The sequence below is a fragment of the Anomalospiza imberbis genome, chromosome 14 (assembly GCF_031753505.1).
Source record: "Anomalospiza imberbis isolate Cuckoo-Finch-1a 21T00152 chromosome 14, ASM3175350v1, whole genome shotgun sequence".
Lineage (NCBI taxonomy): Eukaryota > Metazoa > Chordata > Aves > Passeriformes > Viduidae > Anomalospiza > Anomalospiza imberbis.
The window spans coordinates 6797812-6824030 of NC_089694.1; the positions used below are offsets into that span (position 1 = coordinate 6797812).

Consider the following 26219-nt stretch of genomic DNA (forward strand, 5'->3'; position numbering starts at 1 on the left):
TCACTTTGCTACAGATTTATTTCCTTGTGAATTAATGAAACGGTACACACAATTCCAAAAAAAAATAATCATCTTTTATAGGCCCATAATCCTTCTTTCACAGTACAACGCAACAGTAAAGGATTTAGTCAGTGTAAACAGAAGGTCCAATAGTGATCATCAGCTATCACAGATCAGCTGCACAAACACCATAGCTACGGGGTTAATGCCACTACCACACAAATGGACAGTACCAGAACAAATCATAACTTTACCTACAATGCTTTTTCATGTGCAAAAACCATGGAAATTCAATTTACAGAAGAAGGGCACCTTCTCTAAATCTTCGTGGGGGCTGTAAAGTGCCTCTTCATGGCTGTCTTATATATTTGGCAAAGGTCTCAGGCCCTGATTTTCCAAGGCACCCTTAGCTCCATCTGCAGCACAAAGCATCAGGGCTCTGCCTCTGCACACCAGGCATTCCTGTGTGCTCTGCTGCAGCCTAGCACAGAAAATAATCAGTGGAGGATGAATCCCATTCATTTATGAAAGCACTCATTAATTTAAGCTTAAATTCATTCATCGACTGTGGCTGTTCAAAACAGTCCTGGTTATATTATATATGGATCACAATGTAACCCATAAAATCATCACTGGTTAACTTTTTTTCCTTTCATGTAACTGAACTGTTATTGGTGTCAAAAGCTGAGGCTTATGGGTAATGTGTCTGGCAAGTTTACGGTGAGTGGATAAATTACTGAAGTCAAAGGGTCAGAGGAAGAGAGGAATGCTACCACAGCCACAGAAAACATCAGCTTGTGGCCACCTCACAGCAAATTTGCACCTCAGCTGGGAATGCCTGGGAGGGAGCCCTGGGGCAGCAGAACTGTCCTGCCCCTCCAGCTGCACCTACTCTGTAAATTGAATCCATAGTCAGGCTATACAGGAAAAAACAAGAGGTAGTTATTTATCATACCTCTTCAAAAAGGCAGAACGAACAAAAAACAGGATGTAGAAGTGATGCAGTAAACCTAAAATCAACAGGTTCCTACTTTTTTTTTTTTCCTCCTTTTTTTGTTTTTTTAAACACATGAAGTTAAGTTACAGACATCATATAAAATGCACACTCACTTTATGGAATTCCTGCATAGTAGGAAACAAAGGCCAGTGCTAATCCAACAGCTTTGTTAACAGCGGGATGCCATTTACAGGTGCAAGGAAGATGCCCCAAATATATCCAAATATAAACAGAGCATTACCTCCCTTCTAGGGAAGTCCTATGGCAACACACATTTTGTTCAGAAGGAAAAAGAAAGCATTTTCTTGGGGATAAACTGCCAAAATAATTATCGTTTCACATCCATAAATTTAAGGCAATGTTACTTAGACCTGAGAAAATGAAAAAAAAAAAACAACCGTGTAGATTTATTTTCTCAACTATACATATACACTTGATACTTCAGGATTTTCTGTCTACTCCAGCTCTCAGGTGTTGCTGGAGAAAACAGCTGTGGGGACACTACTCTGAGGTCTCAGGGTCAGATCCTGAGAGATGCAGAGTTTGTTCCAAAGACAATTAATGGGAGCTGTGAGTGCTCAGACTCACCTGGCTCTCTTTCATGTATTTTCATTTTAAATACCTCTGTTGAAGCCCTCTGGAGAGGGTTAACTCCAGAATGGGCCTGTAGTGCATCAGTAACCCTGAAAGGTTTGTATAGAAAAACTGTAGATAAAATAGACCATAAAATTACATACAGTAAATTTCCATTATTCCCCCTATCCAGGATAAAAAAGATGTCAGGGTTAGCAGTTTCTCTGCACCTTTAGCCATTCCCATAACTACAGAATAAATCCTTTAACACTAGTGTGAAATTGCAAATTGTTCTGTGCTCTTCCTTGAAAAATAAAAACGTAAATTAAAACCAAAAATCAACTCACAAACATTTCTCATTAAATGATAAAAGACACAAGAAAGGTCGGGTGGGGACTGCAGACACACAGCATGCTAAGGAGTTACCAAACAAAGTGCAATGGTTTCTGACTCTGCGGGAGGACGGACGGACAGACGGACGGACGGCTCGCCTTCAGTACCAGCTGGATGCCTCTGGAGAGCTCCGGAGGTACCGTGTGGATCTGCAGCCTTAAAGCTCGAGTGTGAGGTTGGCTGGGCTCCACAGCCCCACGTGCAGCTGCAGCAGCTCTGCACACCTTGGCTACATCTGTGACCACAGGACAGGGATTCGCCCACGCAAAGACACGGCCACTTCCCAAACGTGACATTTAGTTGCCAAAAGAGGATTTGATGGCTGGTTCTAGAAAGCTGCTTGAGCCACAGCTGAAAGATGGACTCAGACCTAAAATCTGTGCACGCCTGGTGTAGTTTCGGTGGGATCGCCTCCTTCTCCTGAACACAACTACAGACACCAACCACCCCTCTCTCCTGCTCCCATCCGAGCAGCCGGACACCCGCAGCCCTTGCTGTCAGCTTTGGCCGGGGTCTGCCATGAGCCCACTAAAGCAGGGCTTGGGCAGAGGGACACTAAGAAGCAGAAAGTCTCAAGGTTCCCACAGTGAAACAAGTTTATCACCATCCACTGCCTGGTGAGAGGGTCTGTGAGCAGATTTTTTTGCTGATATTTCAAATGTGACTATCCAAAGATCAGAGACCAAAAGAAACTCAACAATCCTCATCAGACTAGAAAGCAATTTCCACTGCTCACCAGCAACTCCCTACCCTCCTCTCCCAGGATCAAAGGATGAACAGGGAGTCACAGCTCCTTTACTCACCCGCTGGGAACTAAGCCCTTCATCAAATCACACATCAACGAAGCTCACTGTGTGCAAAAGACTCTGACGCTAAAACAGTTCCACCCTACATAGTGCAGTCAACACAGTTTTTAACTTAAATTTGCAGCTTGTTCTTTACAAGTGCTTGGCAGAGAATATTTATATTCTTTTGACACCATATAAATAATATTTATACAGCTTAGACATTTTGAGACATGCATTAGACTTTAGGTAGTACATACTTCTTGATCATATATGCAAATATTACTGTCAATTAAACCGAGCAACCTTATGCTGGACCGTGCCTCGCGCTATCCAGGACGTTTGACGGGGGCTCCGAATCGTCCATGGGCAGGACCAGGCGCGTTCCCCGGATCACCAGTTCATGGTCCCCAAAAGCCAGCTCCCGGTCCAGGGCGTCCTCCGAGCTGTTCCCCACGAAGCGCCGGGACGCGCCGCTGGACGCCACCGAGTCGGTGTTCACCGTGGAGTCCCCGTACGTCAGGCTGATGTCCCCGTCGTTGAGAATGAGGTCGGAGTCATCGTCCTTCAGCTGCTCTTGATTCTGGGGAACAAACAGGAGGGAAGTGCTGTTCAACTCTTCCAGATCGGCTGTTTACCATCGCATGGTGATGGTGACTGAGCAGAGACACAGGCACCGAGTCACAGGCTCTCCTGCACCGTGACCAGAACCAGACGTGGCACACACACATCTCAGAGCCCAGGTGACTCAGAGCATGCAGAATTTCTCTGCAGACTGCCTAAAAGGGCTCTCCCAGCTCTCTTCTTTCTGGTGCCATAGCCAGGTACACGGGGAGCGCAGCATTGAGTGGCTTTAGCCATACTCATGAGCACAGGAATTGCACTGCTGATCCATCACAGCCGTTTCTGGCTTGTCAGGATGCTGATACTGTGCAGACAGGACAAGAAGACTCCTGGCATGGACAGCTGCCACTGCAAGGGCCCCTGGGCACAGCAATACTGGCTACCTTTCTGGTTGTGAGTGATGCAACTGAAAGGGCTGCAGGAATGGCTCAGCTGTAAGGCTGGAAGCAAGCAGGGGATAGGGAATTGTGTGCCCTCCCAGCTGGGCCTGGGGAAGGACAGCTGTGACAACTTCATTGAGCCAGTCACTGAGGAACCACCACGAACACACCACAAACCCCTTCATGACCGAACAGCAGGCTGGAAAAGCAAAATGCTCATGGGAATTAGCTCATCCATCAGCCCCAATACCTGATTTCCCCCATGCTCCCACCTTGACGCTGCACAGCAGCATCCAAAAGAGAAACAGAAACACATCAAACCCACAACACTGTGACAGAAAGGACACCAAAGGACTCACCTCATACGCCTGAGGGCTCGTCAGGCACCGGGCAACAGGCCCACAGCACCCTGGGAGCGTGGTGGTCAGAGGGGGACCACTGTGTGTCAGGAGAGGCTTTAGATAGCTACGGAGAAGGTTAAGGATAAAAGAGGAACGGGGCAGTGTTGGTGAGTCAAGGGCTGGAAGGGCAGCATTGAAGGACTCGGCATTGCAAGGAAATCACAGAAAGAAAACAAACACCAATGTGTGGCAGCACAGAAGTTGTAATGGTGTGCAACAAGAATGCAACCAAACATAGCAGGACACGGTCCTGGTAAGATGCTCAGCAGCACTGCTTGTCCCACCACCCTGTGCCCCTCAGCCTCACATCACTCCTCCACTGATTCACAGCACAGCATCTGGAAGGGACGAGAGGCACAGATCTACCAAGAGGAACTGCAAGTAAAAAAACCCCCATCCCTTCCTGCCCACCTGCCCCTGGGATTAAGGGCCCCCGGGATGCCAATCTTGGAGAGCCCAGCTTTGAACAGAACTGCTGCTGCATTCTCACTGACAGAGGGTGGAAAGTGTCGTTTCTGGCAGCCACAGACACGAGCAGGTGCAAACCAAAACACAGCAAAGTCACGGGACTGCAAACACTGGCTCCTCTGCTAAGCAGGGAGGAACTCCTGGTCCCAGTGAGAGGTGTCTGGCAGTGGGGTCTGACTCAGCACACACCCACGGCTGCCCAAGGATACTTGTGGTCGAAGTTGTACCACATGCGGAAAAGCCAAGCGCTTTCAGCCTTCGTGCTCCTCCTCTCGCTCTCTGGGACGCCCTGCAGGAGAGCAAAATGGTAAAGAGGGGCAGGACAACATGCCACGAGCTGGATCAGGGCCAGGAGACCCCATGGGACACTGGATTATCCCCAGAGGACACAAAGAGACACAGACTTTCCCACTGCCTCTTCAGAAGAAGCCTTTGGCTGTGTGTGTAAGGACGTTCACACCACAACAGGCTGCATTTAGCAGCATTCAACTGCCTCAGGGAGGTGGTATCAAAGCACAGAGTGACCATTTTGCTGCTAGAGCCTCCCAGTGTCTGGCCCCAAGGTTTAAAGTGCCTCAGAGCCAGCAGCTGCACTCAGACATCACATTTAACAGCAACTGACAGATCCAACCTCCATCAGATCTCGCTGCATGCAAATAACTGTGTGTTATGGGAACTCCAGGCTTCCTTTTAGTCAGATTAAAAAATAAAAACTGTTTGGAGGGGACTATGAATTACAGTTACATATTTCATAGAAATCTGGCTTACAGATTTATGGCCCTGGGCTGCCTGTCACATTTGATGCCCTTCTTTCCAGCTGAGTCAAAACAAGGCTCGTGAAAACCAGAGAGCACAGAAAAGCTGTGACTCCCACTGACTGCAAACTCTTTCACAGGGGGAGCTAAAACCTCCAGCAGCTGGAAGGAAGCAGAGCACAGACAGGCATTCACAGGGTCAGGATGTGACCAAGCCCTGCCCTGAGCGTGCAGTGTGCACTGCAGATTCCCCAGCAGAGAATACTCACCACGTTCTCCTGGTCCGCGTCCACACCGACCCTGTGAGGAGAGAACAAGCAGCGTCACACAGCGAGAACAAGCAGTGTCACACACCGAGGACAAGCAGTGTCACACACTGAGAACAAGCAGTGTCACACACTGAGAACAAGCAGTGTCACACCAAGAACAAGCAGTGTCACACATTGAGAACAAGCAGTGTCACACAGCGAGAACAAGCAGTGTCACACAGCGAGAACAAGCAGTGTCACACACCGAGAACAAGCAGTGCCACACACCGAGGACAAGCAGTGTCACACCAAGAACAAGCAGTGTCACACACCAAGAACAAGCAGTGTCACACACCAAGAACAAGCAGTGTCACACTGAGAACAAGCAGTGTCACACTAAGAACAAGCAGTGTCACACCAAGAACAAGCAGTGTCACACACCGAGAACAAGCAGTGTCACACTGAGAACAAGCAGTGTCACACACCGAGAACAAGCAGTGTCACACCGAGAACAAGCAGTGTCACACACCGGGAACAAGCAGTGTCACACACCGAGAACAAGCAGTGTCACACTAAGAACAAGCAGTGTCACACTAAGAACAAGCAGTGTCACACTAAGAACAAGCAGTGTCACACACCGAGAACAAGCAGTGTCACACTGAGAACAAGCAGTGTCACACACCGAGAACAAGCAGTGTCACACCGAGAACAAGCAGTGTCACACACCGGGAACAAGCAGTGTCACACACCGAGGACAAGCAGTGTCACACACTGAGAACAAGCAATGTCACACCGAGAACAAGCAGTGTCACACTGAGAACAAGCAGTGTCACACCAAGAACAAGCAGTGTCACACACCGAGAACAAGCAGTGTCACACACTGAGAACAAGCAGTGTCACACCAAGAACAAGCAGTGTCACACATTGAGAACAAGCAGTGTCACACACCGAGAACAAGCAGTGTCACACACCGAGAACAAGCAGTGTCACACAGCGAGAACAAGCAGTGTCACACACCGAGAACAAGCAGTGCCACACACCGAGGACAAGCAGTGTCACACCGAGAACAAGCAGTGTCACACACCAAGAACAAGCAGTGTCACACTGAGAACAAGCAGTGTCACACTAAGAACAAGCAGTGTCACACTAAGAACAAGCAGTGTCACACCGAGAACAAGCAGTGTCACACACCGGGAACAAGCAGTGTCACACACCGAGGACAAGCAGTGTCACACTGAGAACAAGCAGTGTCACACACTGAGAACAAGCAGTGTCACACTGAGAACAAGCAGTGTCACACACTAAGAACAAGCAGTTTCACACACCGAGGACAAGCAGTGTCACACACCGAGGACAAGCAGTGTCACACAGCGAGAACAAGCAGTGTCACACTGAGAACAAGCAGTGTCACACACCGAGAACAAGCAGTGTCACACACCGAGAACAAGCAGTGTCACACACCGAGGACAAGCAGTGTCACACACTGAGAACAAGCAGTGTCACACACTGAGAACAAGCAGTGTCACACCAAGAACAAGCAGTGTCACACATTGAGAACAAGCAGTGTCACACACTGAGAACAAGCAGTGTCACACCAAGAACAAGCAGTGTCACACATTGAGAACAAGCAGTGTCACACACCGAGAACAAGCAGTGTCACACACCGAGAACAAGCAGTGCCACACACCGAGGACAAGCAGTGTCACACCAAGAACAAGCAGTGTCACACACCAAGAACAAGCAGTGTCACACACCAAGAACAAGCAGTGTCACACTGAGAACAAGCAGTGTCACACTAAGAACAAGCAGTGTCACACCAAGAACAAGCAGTGTCACACACCGAGAACAAGCAGTGTCACACTGAGAACAAGCAGTGTCACACACCGAGAACAAGCAGTGTCACACCGAGAACAAGCAGTGTCACACACCGGGAACAAGCAGTGTCACACACCGAGAACAAGCAGTGTCACACTAAGAACAAGCAGTGTCACACTAAGAACAAGCAGTGTCACACTAAGAACAAGCAGTGTCACACACCGAGAACAAGCAGTGTCACACTGAGAACAAGCAGTGTCACACACCGAGAACAAGCAGTGTCACACCGAGAACAAGCAGTGTCACACACCGGGAACAAGCAGTGTCACACACCGAGGACAAGCAGTGTCACACACTGAGAACAAGCAATGTCACACCGAGAACAAGCAGTGTCACACTGAGAACAAGCAGTGTCACACCAAGAACAAGCAGTGTCACACACTGAGAACAAGCAGTGTCACACCAAGAACAAGCAGTGTCACACATTGAGAACAAGCAGTGTCACACACCGAGAACAAGCAGTGTCACACACCGAGAACAAGCAGTGTCACACAGCGAGAACAAGCAGTGTCACACACCGAGAACAAGCAGTGCCACACACCGAGGACAAGCAGTGTCACACCGAGAACAAGCAGTGTCACACACCAAGAACAAGCAGTGTCACACTAAGAACAAGCAGTGTCACACTAAGAACAAGCAGTGTCACACCGAGAACAAGCAGTGTCACACCGAGAACAAGCAGTGTCACACACCGGGAACAAGCAGTGTCACACACCGAGGACAAGCAGTGTCACACTGAGAACAAGCAGTGTCACACACTGAGAACAAGCAGTGTCACACTGAGAACAAGCAGTGTCACACACTAAGAACAAGCAGTTTCACACACCGAGGACAAGCAGTGTCACACACCGAGGACAAGCAGTGTCACACAGCGAGAACAAGCAGTGTCACACTGAGAACAAGCAGTGTCACACACCGAGAACAAGCAGTGTCACACACCGAGAACAAGCAGTGTCACACACCGAGGACAAGCAGTGTCACACAGAGAACAAGCAGTGTCACACACCGAGAACAAGCAGTGTCACACACTGAGAACAAGCAATGTCACACCGAGAACAAGCAGTGTCACACTGAGAACAAGCAGTGTCACACCAAGAACAAGCAGTGTCACACACCGAGGACAAGCAGTGTCACACACTGAGAACAAGCAGTGTCACACACTGAGAACAAGCAATGTGACACCGAGAACAAGCAGTGTCACACCGAGAACAAGCAGTGTCACACCAAGAACAAGCAGTGTCACACACCGAGAACAAGCAGTGTCACACACTGAGAACAAGCAGTGTCACACTGAGAACAAGCAGTGTCACACAGAGAACAAGCAGTGTCACACACCGAGAACAAGCAGTGTCACACACCGAGGACAAGCAGTGTCACACAGCGAGAACAAGCAGTGTCACACAGAGAACAAGCAGTGTCACACACCGAGGACAAGCAGTGTCACACACCAAGGACAAGCAGTGTCACACCGAGAACAAGCAGTGTCACACACCGAGAACAAGCAGTGTCACACCGAGAACAAGCAGTGTCACACAGAGAACAAGCAGTGTCACACCGAGAACAAGCAGTGTCACACACCGTGGCAGGGCTGGCATGGGGGAAGGACGATGCCGGGGATCTGCCCCCGCTCTCTGAAAGCCGAGCTGGGAGCAGGCCGTGGGGAGGCCGGGCTGAGCCAGGGGAGCCCCGCACTCACCGGATGTTGAGGCAGGACAGCATGGCCGTGGTGCCCCCGCCGAACACCCACACGGTGAAGAAGACGATGAGCAGGGTGGTGCTGAACATCATCTGCCGGGCGTAGGTGGCCGTGTCGCGGATGGCCAGCGCGAAGGCCATGGCTCCGCGCAGCCCTGCGGGAAGGGAGAGCACAGCAGCGCTGTCAGCCCCCAGCACCGGCCATGTCCCCCTGTGGCCAGCTCCCCACCTGGGGTTTACATCCTGCTGCCCCTCCGCTGGGACATCCATCCACCCCAGGGGAGAAGGGTGATGGTCTTGTCGCCTCTCTTTCTGAGCCCAGAAAGGCAAACCCTCCTCCTGCCCCTTGCCACGTACTTGAAGCAGGACAGGAGGAGCTCATTCCTACATCTCAAACCACCGAGTCCCTTCCTGCCCAGCCTCCCCTCCAGACATTGCCCATAAGAGATTTAGAGTTGAATAAGGAATATTTCCAGGTACTCGGAGGCAAGGAAGTGCCAATGGGCCACATGGTCAGAGGAAGGATGCAGCAACCTACCAGCAAACATCATCATATGCTGCAAATTCGTTCCGATCTTATTTCTTCTCCCCAAATTCAGTAAAAATGACAATGGGTAAATATTGGCAGCTCTCCCTAGGAAGATAGCAAGCTGTATTTGCACATGTTAAGGAAATTGCTCTTCCTGTGTCTCCCATCACATCCCACCTGCACACAGAGCCAGTTTCTACTGCCCAAAGGAAACTGGGAGCCGCAGAAACGCCGATGCTCGGGCTGCAAAAAAAATAATCCAGCCCTGAGTGCTACAGCACTGTGGAAAGAGCAGGCTGCTGCCTCGCTGAAACACAGCACACGCTGCAATTCAGGAATATCACACAGAGACAAGCACAAATAAACACAGGTAATGATGAAAGGACACGTTAGACAGTGAGAGGAGAGGAAAACCACCATTTCCCACAGTATGCTCTCTGCTGCCAGGTCCATTTTGCACCCCAAGAATAATTTGTCTTCTGTGAAGCTCAAGTTATCACAGCTATGACAACCCCTCTGACATTCCCCAGCATGCCACACTTCACAGCTGGGTTTGAAGCTTTAAGCCAAGTCTCATTCCCAAAGATTATTCAGCAAAATGAAAGCAGCAGCAGTTGAGAAGAAAAAAAAAAAAATCTAATACTCTTTCTGTTTTCATAGCCTGCAAGATACAAGAATCACCAGCCCCTTCATATTGCTTTTTATCTTTGAAGCTGTATCTTTTAATACCAGCACCCAGATGGCAAAAATAATCTTGGAGCCAGTATTCAGCACAGCCTTGAATAATATGGAAAATGCTTCTAGCTTTTATGTTCTTTCCTGAACACCACAATTTGCATAAGAGACGTATTTCATGATCTCTCTCATGAATGAGCTATTTCATCAGCGAGTTAGCCAGTTCCCACTGAAGAGGAACTGCACAAAATTTCAATATAACAGCCCAAATAGCATTTCTCTGCTCTCCATCCCTCCTGCCCCACGCAACCCCATAAAAGCTGATCAGGGAAATTCAGCTGAGGCTGCTGCAAAACCATGGACCAGCACTGGCAAAAATGTTTTGTTTACCGGTATAAACTTGCATCAATGCTGACAAAGGGTGAAAATAATTCTGCACATTAAACTGGCTTCCCTGTGATGTGAAAAAAATTCCTTCAAAATTCTTGTTTTTCTGAGACATACCAGGGCCCTTGTTCCCATTAGCATCAGCCTGCAGAACAGGAAATCCTTTCTCATGACATCATTCAGAGGCATCTACTGTAGCTGTAACTGTGCTGTTTGACCAAAAAAAGGCTTTTTTTTCAGGGTAAACCAAGTGCACTAGCAGAGAAAAGAGGAAATAAATGGCTAACCCAGGCAGCCCCCCTTTGCAAAGCCCCTCCTGGTGCCACATGACAAAGCCTGGCATTGGCATCACGGTCACACTGAATGATGAGTCCCTGCAGCAGCTGATTCAGATGCCCACAAGAGGAGAGAAGACAGGGAAAAAAAACAACAACAGAAGAGCTGAAAAAAGAATCTCCATCTTCTTAAAATAACCAGCAAAGGCACCACTACATGGCAGAAATCCCCTTTTAAAAATAAAGCTAGACCGACTGAAAAAAACCCAAACCCACTCATTTGAATGAAAAACACAAATTGGGAATGAGGCACCTCTCCCTTTCTTTCTGCCTTATAAATTGGGCTCCAAAGGATACAAAGGCCCCCACCACAAAGGTAGGGTTGAAGACATGGTTCTGGAAGGTGAACAGTGCAAGTCCCATGTAAGAGAAGATGAAGTTTTCTGCCAAGAAATTCAGAAGCTCAAACAACTGAAAGAGAAAAACAAATTAAAAGTGAGTTAGATATAATATAGATTTAACAAGAAAAGCATGTTAGCCCATCCGTCATGCAATAAATACTTCTGCAGAAGCAACCCTAGTGAAATGCAGCTGTAAGAAGACAGATGCACCTAATTCTGGCTAGAGGGAAGGGAAAAAAATTGAATTTGAAATTCAGAGAGGCTGAAGGGGTCTGAGGAGTTCTCACCTGCTTCGTTCTGTGTTGGGACTCTGTAGATAAGTTGTTATAGGTATAATGGGCCTGTGTGATCCCACAGAAGAGCACAGCCACCACACCTGGAGAGCAGAGCATCACATTAGACTCCTGGTGAGGAAAAGGGAGCCGAGCTGCACCCCAGGCCTGTAGGGAACTCAATGCAGAAACCCCAGAGCCCAGCGTCATTAAACTTCTGCAAGCAGAGGGAGAGCCCTGGCTACAATCAATACCGAGAGAAGCAAAACTCAGTGGCCCCATCATCCCTGCAGATCTCCATGCCAGAGGCAGGGCTGTGCTGGAGCTTGCCTGTAAAGCCACACGCTTCAGCCAGCAGGAACGTGCTCCAGGACATCAAGAAGAACAAGCCAGTCTCCAGCAAGGGGAACTCCCGAAGTTTGGTGAACTTGGTGACGTTGCAGATGGTTAAGGACAATTTGGAGAGACACTGCAGGCTAACAGCATATCAAATCCAATTGTGTATCACAGCTACACAGTCTGCCCCTAAAAAGGCTATGGCACTGTCCTTCATTCATTTAGGGGTAAAAAAATTAAACAGCTGGGTGAAATGCAGTGCAGCAAAAAATAAATAAGCTGTTATGCAAACACTTGGAGAAAAAACCAAACAGTGAAAAGGATATTAAAGCTGTCACAACTCCAGTAGCTGCTCCCATTGCAAAAGATCCACTGAATATCCCCAGGAAGATCCCGATGGACTTGAACATCGCTGTGACATCAAACGTGTGGCTGTTGTCACCCGCTGGCTGATACGCAACTATTGAGCTGGAAGAGGAGGGAAAGCACAAGAACAAAACTGCTTAGTCTGGAGGGAGAGGCACCTCATGGTGCTGCACAAGCCTTGCAAAGTGCTACAACTGCTGCAAACACCGAGCCTGAGGAAGCAGGGAGACACAACACACTGCATTCCCCTGAGATCACAGGGTGCAGTGGCTGCACACCCTCGCTGTGCTGGGGAGTTTGGGATCAGCCACCCCTCCTAGGCCTGGATGTGCAGTTACTCCTGGTCACTAGAGAGCAGGGGACCAAAGCCTGTGCCTCGTGTGACGTGTGGTACTTGTGGTGGTATTTGGGGGGGTTGGCACCAGCTCTCTGCAATGCCAGGTGCTGTGAGACCACGAAGCATTCAAGCAGGAAACCTCCATTTCTCCAGTGAGGCAGCTGATGTGAACAGCCCCTGGAGAGCTGTAACTGCTCCCATTCTGCCACGTTTAACATGCACTACATTTAGTCTGCACTGCTCTGAGCTCCAAAGTGCAATACCACAGGGTAGCCAAGGCAGACATGCACAGCAGCAACAGCATTCTCTGCATCCACCAGACCCCAACAGACCTTTGTGGTGAGATGGCAAACAGGTCTGCAGTGCTGATCCCATCTATCAACCTGCTCCCTCCTAACTCCTGATGAGCTGAGCCTTGCATTAGTCATTGTTCTACCTGGAAAGGCTGAGATACAGGGGGGGCCTCATCCAGCTCCTAAATCCCATTTATCAACTCCTTACATCACTTTCCTTCATGTAAACTTCTTGGAAACATTAACTTCCTAGTTAGCAATCCCTTGGCTCACTCTGTTAAAACTCCTGGATGTGAACTTTAAACATTTGGTGTTTAAACTGCTGAGAACAGACACTTACTGCCTTGCACACACATCTTGAAGCTTTCTCCCCTAACTATACACCAACATTTTTCTGCAACAGAAATTACAAACCTCCCCTTTCCAACACAGGTAATTTCCCCTGCTAAACCTCCCTGCTTTTAATACAGCTCATTTTTCTCCATTGCCTTTTACACTGCAAGCTGCAGATTTCTCCGTGCTTTAATTCCTTCCATCAATTCCATCTTATACTTCTCATTCACTAACATGCTCTTATTCTGGGTTTTCCGGTTTCATTTTTTTTCAAAATCCAGACTGGTTTCACTTCCCCTCCATAACCAACTTTTTGAATGTTGGTTTTGCATTTTAACCTCTTACAGTTCTCCTTCTGGTTTTGTTTTTTGCATTGCCAATAAGACACTATTGCCAGCTGCCCTTTATTTCCCCTTTTGCTGCCCATGGGGCTTCCTGTGGTGTTTAATCTCTGCGTATCCTCCCTTTGGAAGAAGCAGGTTGGGATCCTGCAGCTGCATTTACCCCTCTGCTCCCAAACTGCAGCTCTGGCATCTCACTGCCCACCAGCTTTCAGTTCTGGGTTCAATTCCTCTTCATCCTGCAACAAGCTTCTGCTGCCAAGCCACACCAGGCCAAGACAGGAAGAGAAAGGCACAGATCCTGCTCCTTAAGCACAGAATAGAGATTTGCCCAGGGCTGAAAGCAGGCAGGAGAGGAGCCTTGGGGCACCCACACTGGGCAAAAGCCACTGAAGAGCCCAGCTCCGCATCCTCCCCTGCCCGCAGTGCTGGGGCAAAATAAAACAACTGCTGAGTGAACTCGGAGCTGCTGCTTTGGTGCAAAATATCCTGTTTTGGGGAAGGGGTGGCCTGAGCTTAGCTCATGGAGAGAGGAAAGCAGGAAATCAGAGCAACAGCTCCAGAGCTGGCACTGAAGCAGAGCAAGAGGCAAATCACTGCAGGCGGTGCCGCCACCCACACGTGCCGAGATCCACCACGAATTCCATTACTCTGAAGCTGAATCCACCCACTCCCACCCAGAACCTGCCAGCACAGGCTGGAAGACCCCATCCCCTCCTCACTCATGAAACACAGTCTGGCTGTGGAGCGTTTCCTCTCACACCAGCAGTGACACATCCAGCAAAAAAGCCAGAGTGAGCAATACAAAGAGTTCCAGAAACCTCAACAGAAACACTCAATTCAGTAAATACAACACACAGCTCACAGTGTGTTACTTGCTGCCTCCAGTGAAACCCACACAACCAGCACGCTGGAGTGACAAGTATTTTAGAAATATTTTCTCCATTAGCCTTAGCTATATGTTAAGCTGTCACCATTGCAGGTATTATATATTACCGAACAAATTCCCACGATGACAACACAGTGAAAACGCAGGTAAAATATATCCTGCATGCAAAGGACATAAAATATTAAAGAATATAAAACATTCTTTAGAAAGGCAGCAAGTTTCCCATGTGTTCAGTCAAGGGCATTAACTCCAGCTGTAAGAACATTAACTCCTCAGAGTGGGAGAGAAAGGAAACAGCTGCTTCACCAGCTATTTCCACCTAAACAAAAGAGGGGTTTGTGGATAGGAAGCAATGCAGGTAGGAGCAAAGCCATCAGCAAGGGGTTGCAGTGGGATCTTGTGAATGAAAAGGAGACTTGGTGCTTTTCCTGTTTCAGAGGGATATAAAAACTTCCCTGTGGATGGGTCAACTGACCACACAAGCAAAACAAAACCATCCATCATGCAGGGGGAAGTTTTAAGGGCAATCTGTAATCCCAAGCAGCGGTGAGCAATGAGGACATGCATCAGAATGTCACTACAGCTTTTTGGGATGCTTAAGATGCTCTTGCAAACACCCATATTCCTATTTTACAGGGGCAAGGCCGAGAGGCTCCCCCCAGCTCCTGACATGTAACACACGTAACAATTCCAAATAAAAACAGGAGACACTTACGAAGACAGCACTATGGCAACGGCATCATTGAGGACGCTTTCGCCAAAGAGAAGGGCATACAGCTCAACATCGACCTGGAGTTCATGGAATATGGCAAGGACAGTCACTGACAAATAGAAAAATAAAGAGACATTCAAAAAGGTGCTGTTATTTCCATGTAATCAAAGACTAAATGTCCTTTGTAGAAAGCGGCCTTCCTGCACATCTGTGCCACTGCTGCGATGGTGCCAGCGGCCCCCCGTGCTCTCTTTGATAGTCTTCCTTCTGCTCTTTCAGATTAGGACTTGACTCATCATTTCCCTCCTCCTTTTACTAAAACACATCTTGGCCTACTGAATCTTTTGCAGGCAGACAAAAACAAACTCTGCTCTGAGCTTCCCAGGGTCTGAGCTCGTGGGCTGGGCCACAGTACCAGGCTGGCATGAGCCACCCAGCCTTAGGGATGCTGTTAGCTCAGAGCATCAGGGAGAGCCTTCCTGCACCTGCAGAAGGCCAGAAGGATCAGGCTTGTCCAGGATGATGACTGCTTTTTCTTTCCATTCCTGATGCTCTGAGAGAAATCCTTGGATTCAACACATTCTAAGTGCCAGCACAGACACACAATGTTTCAGATCTGACTGGAAATAGCCAGGCATCAGCTCAAACCCCATGTGGGGGTTTCTGTGGTTTAGGACCACATGGCAGAGATCAGAGTTCCCTCAAGCTCTTCTGTGACCCAGCAGCACCAAGAAGATAATGGAAAGCAGCAGGTTTAGCACATCAGCCTTGCAGAGATATCACAACACCCAAAGCAAGCAAGATGTAACACATGGTGCATCGGGCACGGTTCAGGCTGAGGGCTGAGCCAACTCCAAACAACTTCTGTGAGTCTTTTCAAACAGGAACAGGAACTCAGGACACACTGAGGGGTGTTCAACCCATTTATGCACTGGGAAATTCTCCATTTCTACCTGTGAAATCTTCTTGTTCCTATTTCAAGCCCAAAGAAGGGACACGACACCGACGGCTCATCTGCAGCATTTCTAAGCATTAGAAGATTTGCAGCTCTGCTCAGCAAAGGGCAGGAGCAAACAGAGGCCTTTTTGTGGCCCTGTGTTTTTACATGAAACGAGAGCATGCAAGTGAACAGCTACCACATACAAGTTATTATGAACTAATTTCAATTATTTGGACAAGGCATGTTTTTCACAGTTTTGATTTATAAACTGCATCAGTAAACCAAGGTGTCACTACTCCTCCACTACTGCTCATTAAGGTGTCTCCTTAGTCTAATTTCTATTAGATTAGCCCCTGTCAAAATCCAACCAAACTGGAAGCAGGAGAAAATAACTGAACTAACTAAAACTATCAACTGAACACTCCTCACATTACACATCTTGTTCTGCAACAGCTGCTGGCACAGGGTGGCAGAGACACAATGCCAAACCCCAGCACAGTCAAGACAGAGGTTGCCTAGGACTTCACTGCAAACAAAGATTCAGGAAAGCAGAGGTTTGGAAACTGTATTGCACATAACTAAAGAAAATTAAAAGGCACAGAGACAAATCTGACCTCTAAAGAGTGTCACAAATAAATTAAGCTCCAAAATTCAGAAGGAGGGAACTCACAGGAGTTTCAGACTTTCTTCCCCTCTGCCCCACAACTCAAACCAGGCCAAAATGTAGGGAAAGCATGTAACACACCTGGGTCAGTGGCTGACACGATGGCCCCGAACAGGAGGCAGTCAGTGAAGTAGAAATCTCCCCCGAGCTGCCCAGTGACTTTCATCAGCGCCACGCAGCCGTACACCACAGAGCTGGGGATCAGAAGAGGCAGTTACACATCTCTGCAATGCATTAAAACAACATTCATATGGGCCTGGTTTCTCTGCATTTACCAGATTAAAGCTATCCAAATGCCAGAACACCAAAGAACTGCATGGGATGCACAGAGCCTGGTGGAACCCCAGGGCCATGATCTTGGAGGTGAATGCTAGACCACACACACCAAAGCACCCTCTGAACTGGAGCACAAACATGGTGCCAGGAGGGAAGTGGGACCAGAACTCCTCCAGGAGCACAACATGCCTAAAGAAAAGCAGCAGCCAGGCTTATGGGGTCACAAGATCACTTTGCAGTGCTGCACATTAACACAGTCCAGTGAAGTCACCTTGGACTGACTCTGAAATGCCCAAAACTTTCAGCGAGGAGCAGATAATGCAGATGCTGAGTTTGCTTGAATCCACTGGACTCCAGTGGAGAACACTCTGTGTCAGCCTGTGTGCTACTATCCAGAGTGGGAACCATCCAGCAGCCTCTGCACTGAGGGATAAACAATTTGAAACACATCTGTGCTCACTAGACACCCACCTTTATGATCCTGCCCTCTACTCTTGTGCCTCAAGTTTAGGAGGGCTTATGCTTCCAATAATTTGAAGTTGCTGATTTATCAAGACAATTTTCTCTGAAGTGTGAAACTTTCCTTGCCATGAATAACTATTCTCATGGGATGCTCAGATGCTGAGAGAGCACTTCACAATTAGCAACCACCCTGCCCATGCAGCAGAAGTTTGCACAGTAAATAGTATTATTTGCTGCTGCTGAGCAGCAGTAGCAGAGCCTGTGTGACCTTTCAGGGCTGGGATTAGCAGCTTCAGCTCCAGGCTTAGAACACTTCTCCCAAGCACAGCTCAAATCCCTGTGGAAGAACCAGACCAGCTCCATCTACTCACCCAATCACCAGGCAGGAAATGGCAGTGCCAAGGAAAGCATAAGCCAGGATGGATCCCAAGTTTCTGAAGAAGTGCCTCTAGCAGGAGAAAAAAAAACCAAAAACTTAATTATATTTTGCTAACAGTTTATTTCAAGCCTGCACAGGCACCCACAGTGTCCACAGCAACTTGGACCCAGCTCACACACCATGAGCTGGACAGGCACAGGGTGCCCAGCACAGCCCAGTGCCAGACCAGGAGTTCATGCAGCATTAATAAACATGAATGTACCATGTTCTCATACCTGGGTGTTTAATAAGGTGCTATTCCAAGTCCTGGGAACTGATTTCCTAACCCAGCAGCACTCCTCCTTCCTTCTCCCGCAAGCTAAACTACATCATTCTGCTCTCCTTCCAAGTCAGCATTTCAGAGAGCTGCTGCTTTCTAAAACCTTCCCACACTCCCATGTGCTTGGAAAGCTGGGGTGGCTGAAATGGCCTGGCTGACCCCAAAAACCCCTGCTGGAGACAGCTGAAGTCATTGACCCTTCCCGGGGCAGAGGGGCAGACGAGAATGACGGGGGCACTCTCAGCTCTGCTTCCCACAATCCCACATTTGCTGGGTAAAACCATCCCACCCCCGCAGCCTCAGCCTGCTGAGCAAGCATTAAAGCATTCGCAAGTATTAAAAATTCTCTGGAGGCAGAGGAACTAAAAACATCAGCACTGTAAAGGCACGTACCCTTTTCAAGCTGTAGCCTGCATAAAATATAATGGGGGGAAGCAAAATGTTGAAGAATACTTCAGGATCAAAAGTCACCTGTTAAGAAAGAAAGGGAAAAAAAAAACCCAACAGTAAAATGATTTGTTGAAATTTTGCAAGACAAAACACAAGTAAGAAAGTAATATATGGAGGATGCCCTGTACCCCCACCATGGGAATCCTGTTGGGTCAACGCTGAGGATGTGTCTGGGATCTTCTGGAGACAAATCCCAGAGTTTAAACAGCTTAAATTAAGATGAGCTAAAACTAGAGTTTCATTACATTGTGCTCAACATATAAATTAGTGCTGATCACAATCACAAGTTAAAAAACCACAATAAAAACACTCAATCTAGCAGATCCAGGACCCATCCCCATGGAGGGTGTGGGAAGCACCGCTCACCTCTCCAGCCACTGCCACCCTTACCTTCCTCAGCATCTCATTATCCTGGACGTTGTTGAGCTCCTGGGCACTGATTTCCCCCTTCAGGGTGTACTCGTAGAACTTGCCACTGACGTTCACCAGCAGCGTGGCTGGGCTGCTCTGCACCTGGCAGCTCAGGGTGACGTTGTTCACATCGCTGGGGACGTGGATGCCGTAGCGCAGGACCACGCCGACCAGGACACCTGGGGAGGGACACAGCTCTGTGAGACAAACCACAGCAAACCCAGAATGATCCCTCTGAGCGTGGATGCAGCACCAGGATCCTGACCCCCTGCTCAGCTGCTGAGCACTACCACAACCCAATAAACGCCCGTGTGAATTGAACCATCCTCGTCGCCGTGAGCCAGGCGAATGCTCCGTGCTCACGGGGAGTTTCTAACACAGCCACGGACAAGTCCTGAAGGATTTGAACCACCCAGCAATCCGTCAGACCCTCACTCCAGGGCAGCCAGCATCAAGGGCACGCTGGGTTTTTTAAGGTGAGCAGCTCGCACTGCTGGGCCAGGTGCTGCTCACAACGTGCCCAAAATGTGCCCCCTGCCCCTTGAAACCTGACATTGATACATTAAACTCTTCATTTTGGCAGGGATTAAAGATGATACCCAGCAACCGCCCTGATCACTCTGAGGCTGGCAAGCATCTTTCCTAAGGTGCTGCAGCACCATAGAGCCTCCTCCCAGCCCTCCCTGTTTTTATAAAACCACATTTTGAAATACATAAACATATAAACATATAAAACTGTTTCCCAGTCCAGGCTGACCACCCAGGTCTACTCCTTGCCCCTGCTAAATTCAGCTCTGCACCACAAGCAGCAGCCCCAGGGCAGCCCCGTGAGGCAACTCTGCCTCCAGCTCAGCTGCTAAGTAGGGGTATTTTGGAGTTAATTTGCAAGTCAGCAATTTATAAGGCATTTTTCTTTTTCTGTCTGAGTCTCCTCGAATCCAGATTCAAGTTGTTGAGTGCTCTCCTGGCAGAGTGTTTTGACCTCTGCAGGCTGGGGAAGAGGGGTGTCCCACAAGACACCTTTCCACGTAGCCTTCAGCACAAAAGGGTTTGGAAACTCCTCGATTAAGGCGGCCCCGAGCTGCCACAGAAATCCTGGATCTTAACCCCATTTCTGAACCACACATTTATGAAAAGCTTTCAGACACGTGGGAACTAACGAAAGACCGCAAGGCTCTGAAGGCTTCTCCATTTGCCTCCCAGGACACTCCAGCTCCTGACTGCTGCCTTAATTAAAGCCTTGCTCTGCGCTTTCCTACAGGCAGGGCACAGCCCCGACTGATGGGAACACCCAACTCTTCTCGTGCCACCACCTCTCAGAGCAGAGCCTGGGCAGGACACTGTGGGGCCACAGCCATCTCCTGCAGCCAGTTCCTGATCATCCACCCGCTTTTTGACTTCTCCTCCCTTGGCCATAGTTTTTCCAGGACAAGATTTTCCATTTTTCCTGACGGCAAAAAGAAAAGTCCCCACCTCCTGTCTCAGGGCGTGCCACGCACAGCAGGGCCACCAGAGCACACAAGCACAGGCAGAGGAGGTGGCTGCACACAAAATCACCACTGCTGACCTAAAACAGCCCAGCTCAGGGACTGGACAGACCCAAAACCCTGGTCTAATACAGCACTTTGCAGCACAGATGAGCTAAAAGGCTACAGACGCTTCTAAGCCATGCACCATCAACCAGCTGCTCACCACTCTGGGCTTTATCCTGCCCTGAATCACCCCAAGAGTCACAGAACAGCTCCCTCTGGGCACAGCCAGGCACCACCAGCTCCAGCAAGGAGCGTTCAGGGCACATCACACCGTGCAGAGCAGCTGAGGGCTGCTTTTACACCACCATCACTGACAGGGGACACCATAAGTAATTCTTTAGCTTCCTTTTCTGGCAGCCTCTGCTCCTGTGATCTTCCAGAAATAAAAGTATAGAATGAAAGCAAGTATGCCAAGCACATCATGATGCCACAACATGTATTTACAGGAGCATGTGGCAGTGGCTGCAAAGCATCACAGCAGTGGGACAAAATACCCCTTTTTCCTTTCCCCCAGAAGATGACAATCCTACAGGTACCAGGGGAAACAACCAAAACCCTTCACTGGGACAAAAGGAGTTTCAAAGGGTTATTTACATCTGCTTATGGCTATTAAGGTACACCATGCTTTGCAGCCCTCAAGAACTACCTGGGGTGACTGTTAAAAAGCTTCTTCTTAAAAAAAAAAATCTTTCAGAGGTTCATGCAGGAATCAGAAGCCAGCAGCTGCCTGCCCTTGCTCAGATGGAAGGAAACCCACCCAGCAACCCCTTTAACACCCAGGCTAAGCACTGTGAGATGAGGCCCCACAGGAGGAAGGAGGGACAGACAGAAGGAGTCACTGCTGTGAATTCAGAAGGGATCCTGAGTCAGGATCACCTCTCCACCCTTAATCCCTGTCCCAAAGCAGTGCTACATGTGATATCACCCCTGGTCCTCTGCCACCTCCTTATCCAGACAGCTGTTCCTGGCCCCGTGTGCCAGCCAAGCTCCAGACAGGGCCAAATTCCCACCCTGGCCAGGAATGGGGTAAGGGAAAAGGGACAGATAAACCTACAACATCTGCCAAAGACCCCTGTTTGGGAGCCCCCAGATCATACTCTTTGTCTTGCTCAGTTTTAGGCTGCCTGGGAGGCTGCCAGGTGGGGAAAGACACCCACGTGCAAATACACAAATGCACAAATTGCTCCTGGGCACTGAGTGTGACCCTGCAGCGGCGCTGACACAGAGGCACTGCCAGAGTTACCTGCAGGGAAAGCATGCTGCAGCTCTGCTGGACACCAATTATTGCACCAACATTAAATGGCCCCACCAGCAGCCCCTCCTGCCCCACGGTGGGTCCGATCAACCCTCCCTATCCAATGATGCTCATGGGAGGCACGTAGGACAAACCTGACATGGTTTTCCAGGCACCAACCCAGTCCTGAGCTCTGGCCACCTGGACCAAGCCCAGGAGACCCTGCGGGTGCTCCTGGTTCCGACAGGCTCTTAGGAAATGGTTCAGACTCTCCTGGCACTCACAGGGCTGCCCCAGCAGCAACCTGTGAGCCAGTATCGACATGCTCTTGCTGCCAGAAGTTTTACAAAACTGAGCCCTGGGAGGGAGCTGAGCTGAGCAGAGGGAACCCAACACTGAGGAAGCTGCCAGCTGAAAGCTGCAAGGAGTTGAGAAGCTGAAGGCAAAGCCGGCAAATTATTTGAGTTCTTTTATGCAAAGTGCAAGAGATTCTTTTCATTGCCATTTCTCCTGACTTCATTAAAAAGAACAAAAGCCCATGGGCTTTTTTTTTAAGGTGCTGTTGAACATTTCCGAGGTAATGTTTTAAATGAAGACTAATATATTACCAAACCCAGCACTTAACAACAATGGAAGCAGACAGGATCCCCAGGCGAGCATTAATCTGGACACCAAAAGGAAAGAAAAAATCTAACAACTGAAGACATCCTGACAACAAGCAGTTTAGACACACAATCCACAGGTCAAGTGGGAACAAGTACAGGGAAACTAAACTTCTAGAGAAGCTCCTGCACATCCACCATCAGACTCTGAGAAGAACTAAAACAAAATTGTTCAATTAATCATCCTAAATGCTGAGCACCTCAGATGTGGGAACCTCATTTTAAACCCTGAAATGAAGCTTAAGGGCGACTAAGCACCTATTGTCTATCACTGAAATTACTCCAGCCGCTGTCCAGCTCTTGAACATCAGCTCTGAGCTGACAGTGTGATGTGCACGACAGAAATCCACCTGGAGCAAGAGCTTGTAACTTCCAGTAAAAACAAAGACAACAAAGAAACTGATGTGTTTTGCCAAAAGAGATATATGCAAAAGTTTTGACTTAGTTGTTGCTGGGTTTTTATAAACAGAAAAAGACAAGCTTTTGCAAATTGCTTCTCTTGTTCAGATTTCAGGGTCTGTTTTGCAGCCCCTTCCACATTTTCATAGAACTTCCTAGGGGCTAAAAGCATCGCAGGGAGCCAGGGACAGGGATACCTCCTCTCTTCCCTGCAGATTTCAAGTTGTCACAGTAAAACAACAGCATCTCACCATTCCTTGGGAATTACACATCTCTTTTCCTATGGCACCTGCCACTACCTGAGAAGCAAATGCCAAAAGCCTTGACACTGAGGAAAACTTGGGATTTTCTGCATGATCAGACAGGTGACATTACTGATTTCACCAGCAATTCCCTAAGCACAGTCTGCAGAAGAACAGAGAGAAAAGGTGCATTTTATGGATCAGCAGGAGACTGAAACGAGCCAGGCTGTGCTCTGAGAATAAAGTGAGCACTCGGGTACGTCAGGGAGAGAGGACAATCAGGAGGAAGAAATGTCTAGGAGAAGAAGAACAAAGTGTGAGGGCATGAAAGGAATAGAAAGTTGCATGTCAGGAGTTCTGGGGCAGCAGGAGAGAGAAGACCTTCCATGGTGGAAGCATGTCCTCCCACAGCACAGCTCCTGTCCCAGGAGGTAACCATTCCCACCTTGGGCAGGAGGCCAGAAACATCTGAACCCCCCTGAGCAGTGGCTGGATGGAATGTGAAAATGCAGAGCAGTATTTTATGCCCCTGAAAAAGCAGAGCAGTATTTTGTGCCCCTGAAAAAGGAGAGCAGTATTTCGTGCCTGTGCGTTGACGCAAGTGCCTCCACCCCTTCATTTGGAAGGACACTTCCAATTAACTGAAACTTGGGATCACAAAAGCCAGTGGCCCAAACAGGTCAAATCACAGCCTTCAGATCAAAGCTTTCTGCTGGGTGGGAGATTCGGCCACCTCTGACTGTGTGGTCACACATCACCCCCAGCCAGCAAGGGCCACACAGAGGACACACACCAACTACAGCACGTAGCAGGAGATGCCTTCTCAATCCTAAATTCAACAAATCATCCCTAGATACAGATCCACGGCCACGTTAATCATTCCCCAGCACACCTCCCAGTCCTACTTGGGATGAACTCAAAGTCATGCCAGATAACCCAGGGGGAGCCATACATGGCCCCGTCATACCCTGGGGTTCAGGCCACTTCCCGAGGCCATGTCACCTCAGTAAATCACAGGCCACCATTAAACCCCAAATGTCTACAGCCCCACTGCACTGACCCCCAGCCTTGCTTCACTTCCTGTGGGAATACACAAGGGGCTCCTCTCCAAGAGGTCCTGTCACAGTGGGAGGAAAAGGTAGGGGCTTGTGCACACAGGTCCTCAGGCAGCAGGATAGAAGGCTGCTGGGTCTGCAGGCTCCTCAGAGTGGCAAAGCTTGGGAGAATCCCTTAAATGGCCTCTCCACTCTTCTTGGACAGCTTCTGGAAATCTGAACACATCTTGGAAACACAGCCTCTGGCCCCAGCTTGTGGGATCACAGAATCACAGAATGGTTTGGGCCAGAAGGGGACTTTGATGATCATCCAGCTCCAACCCCCCTGCCATGGGCAGGGACACCTTCCACTAGACCAGGGTGCTCAGAGCCCCATCCAGCCCGGGATGCAAGGCTCCTGACCAGTGCAACAACTGCTCTGTGCTGCCCCAAGTCCCCACACTCAACCTGGAGCAGGTAAGTGGGACCTGCCAGCGCTCGGTGACGTGGTAGCCCATGACCCTGCCACCTTCACCCTGTGAGGCCGTCTGGAAAAACTCAACCAGTTCCTCACCGCCAGGGATTTGGGAGTAGCTCTGCCTTCGAGAGCCCTCCATATCTAGGGTTTGGAAAACAACCAACCCTCTCTGCAGCAACACCCAGATAAGGCTCAGCACAGCAGGACGGGGCTGTCCCGGTGACACAGCGCCCATGAGAGGATGTGTCGTGTCCCGCCGCAGCCCCGCAGCCCTTCGCCCACCGAACAAGCCCTGGCGCAGCCCCTCGCCCGGGGGCCACCAGGCAGCAGAAGGATGCGCTGCTGGTCCCCACTCGTGCTGCCCTGGGAGCGGGCGGTCGGGCAGGCACCCAGCCCCGCAGGCAGCGCTGCCAGAGCCGGGACTGGCCGGGATGGGGCTGCCAGCGCTCGGGGCAGCTCCCGCACGGGTCTCGCAGGGAAGGGCTGCGCGGGATGCACGCGTGGGGCAGGCACCGCTCACCGTAGATCATGGCCAGCCCGGTCTCGTGGAGGAAGCGAGCGCGGCGGTGCTTGAAGAGCCAGATGGTGAGGATGGTGAGGGTGAGCAGCAGGATGAAAACGAGCAGGTTGGCGCTGTCCTGACGGTGACTCTCCTCCGCCGCCTTCTCGGACACGATCTCCTCCTCCAGCGCCCCGGGACGCGCCGCCGCCACCTCGGCGCCCGCCGCGCCCCGCGCCCACAGCCCCGCGGCCGCCGCCAGCACCGGCCCCGGCCCCGCCATCGCCCCGGCACCGGCCCGGCCCCGCCGACACCAGGAAGCGGCTCTGGGCGCAGGCGCCGGGGGCGGGAACAGCGCCGGGAGCCCGGATAGGGACGGGCCGGCAGCGAGCGGGGACGGGCCGGCAGCGACGGAGCGGGAGAGGGGCCGCGGGGAGCGGGGGAAGGGGACGGGCGGCGCTGGGGAGCCCGTAAGGCGGGGTTTGGGAGGGAAAGGGGTGCCGGGGGGCTGCCACGAACCCTGGGGAGGCCGGAACGAGTCCTTGGGAGCGGGATGCGAGGGACGGAGAAGGTGATCCGAGTTCAAAGGGGTTTGCAGGAGGAAAGAGAAGTGCCCAGACAGACTTGGTGCGGGGTAGCTTAGCGCGGCCCCGCGCAGCGGCGGGCGTTGTTTGTGCGCAGGGTGCTTTGGGGGGATGTCCTGGACATCCCCCGGCTCATGGGGAGACGGGGTCCAGGAGGATCCTGCTCGTGCCTTTACACCGTGCCAAGGCATGTGTTTGGTGCCAAGAGCCGCCGTCAGCCCCGAAGTGGGATCGGGGTAAACTTCCCACCTTTTTTACCAAGAAATAGAGGGGGGATGCCTGGAGCTGGTGGGTCAAGAGTTGCAATAAATGCC

The 26219-nt window shown here is 49.9% G+C and overlaps 1 protein-coding gene across 2 annotated transcripts; it reads right to left on the minus strand.

Moving 5' to 3' along the window:
• SLC9A6 (solute carrier family 9 member A6) lies at window positions 1-25625 on the minus strand. Of its 2 annotated transcripts, none has more exons than XM_068204693.1 (16): window positions 25343-25625; window positions 19221-19420; window positions 18774-18851; window positions 18054-18130; window positions 17026-17138; window positions 15344-15449; window positions 12391-12537; window positions 12064-12164; window positions 11749-11837; window positions 11418-11531; window positions 9733-9844; window positions 9196-9349; window positions 5646-5676; window positions 4831-4910; window positions 4112-4217; window positions 1-3331 (listed from the first exon to the last, which is right to left on the minus strand). In XM_068204693.1, the coding sequence occupies exons 1-16, from the start codon at window positions 25602-25604 to the stop codon at window positions 3056-3058; spliced, it is 2046 nt and encodes a 681-aa protein (XP_068060794.1). In that variant the 5' UTR covers window positions 25605-25625; the 3' UTR covers window positions 1-3055. The 2 variants fall into 2 exon arrangements, with proteins under 2 accessions (XP_068060794.1, XP_068060795.1); XM_068204694.1 differs by having other exon boundaries at window positions 12064-12169; window positions 12396-12537; window positions 25343-25619.
• Between the last annotated feature and the right edge of the window lie 594 nt (window positions 25626-26219).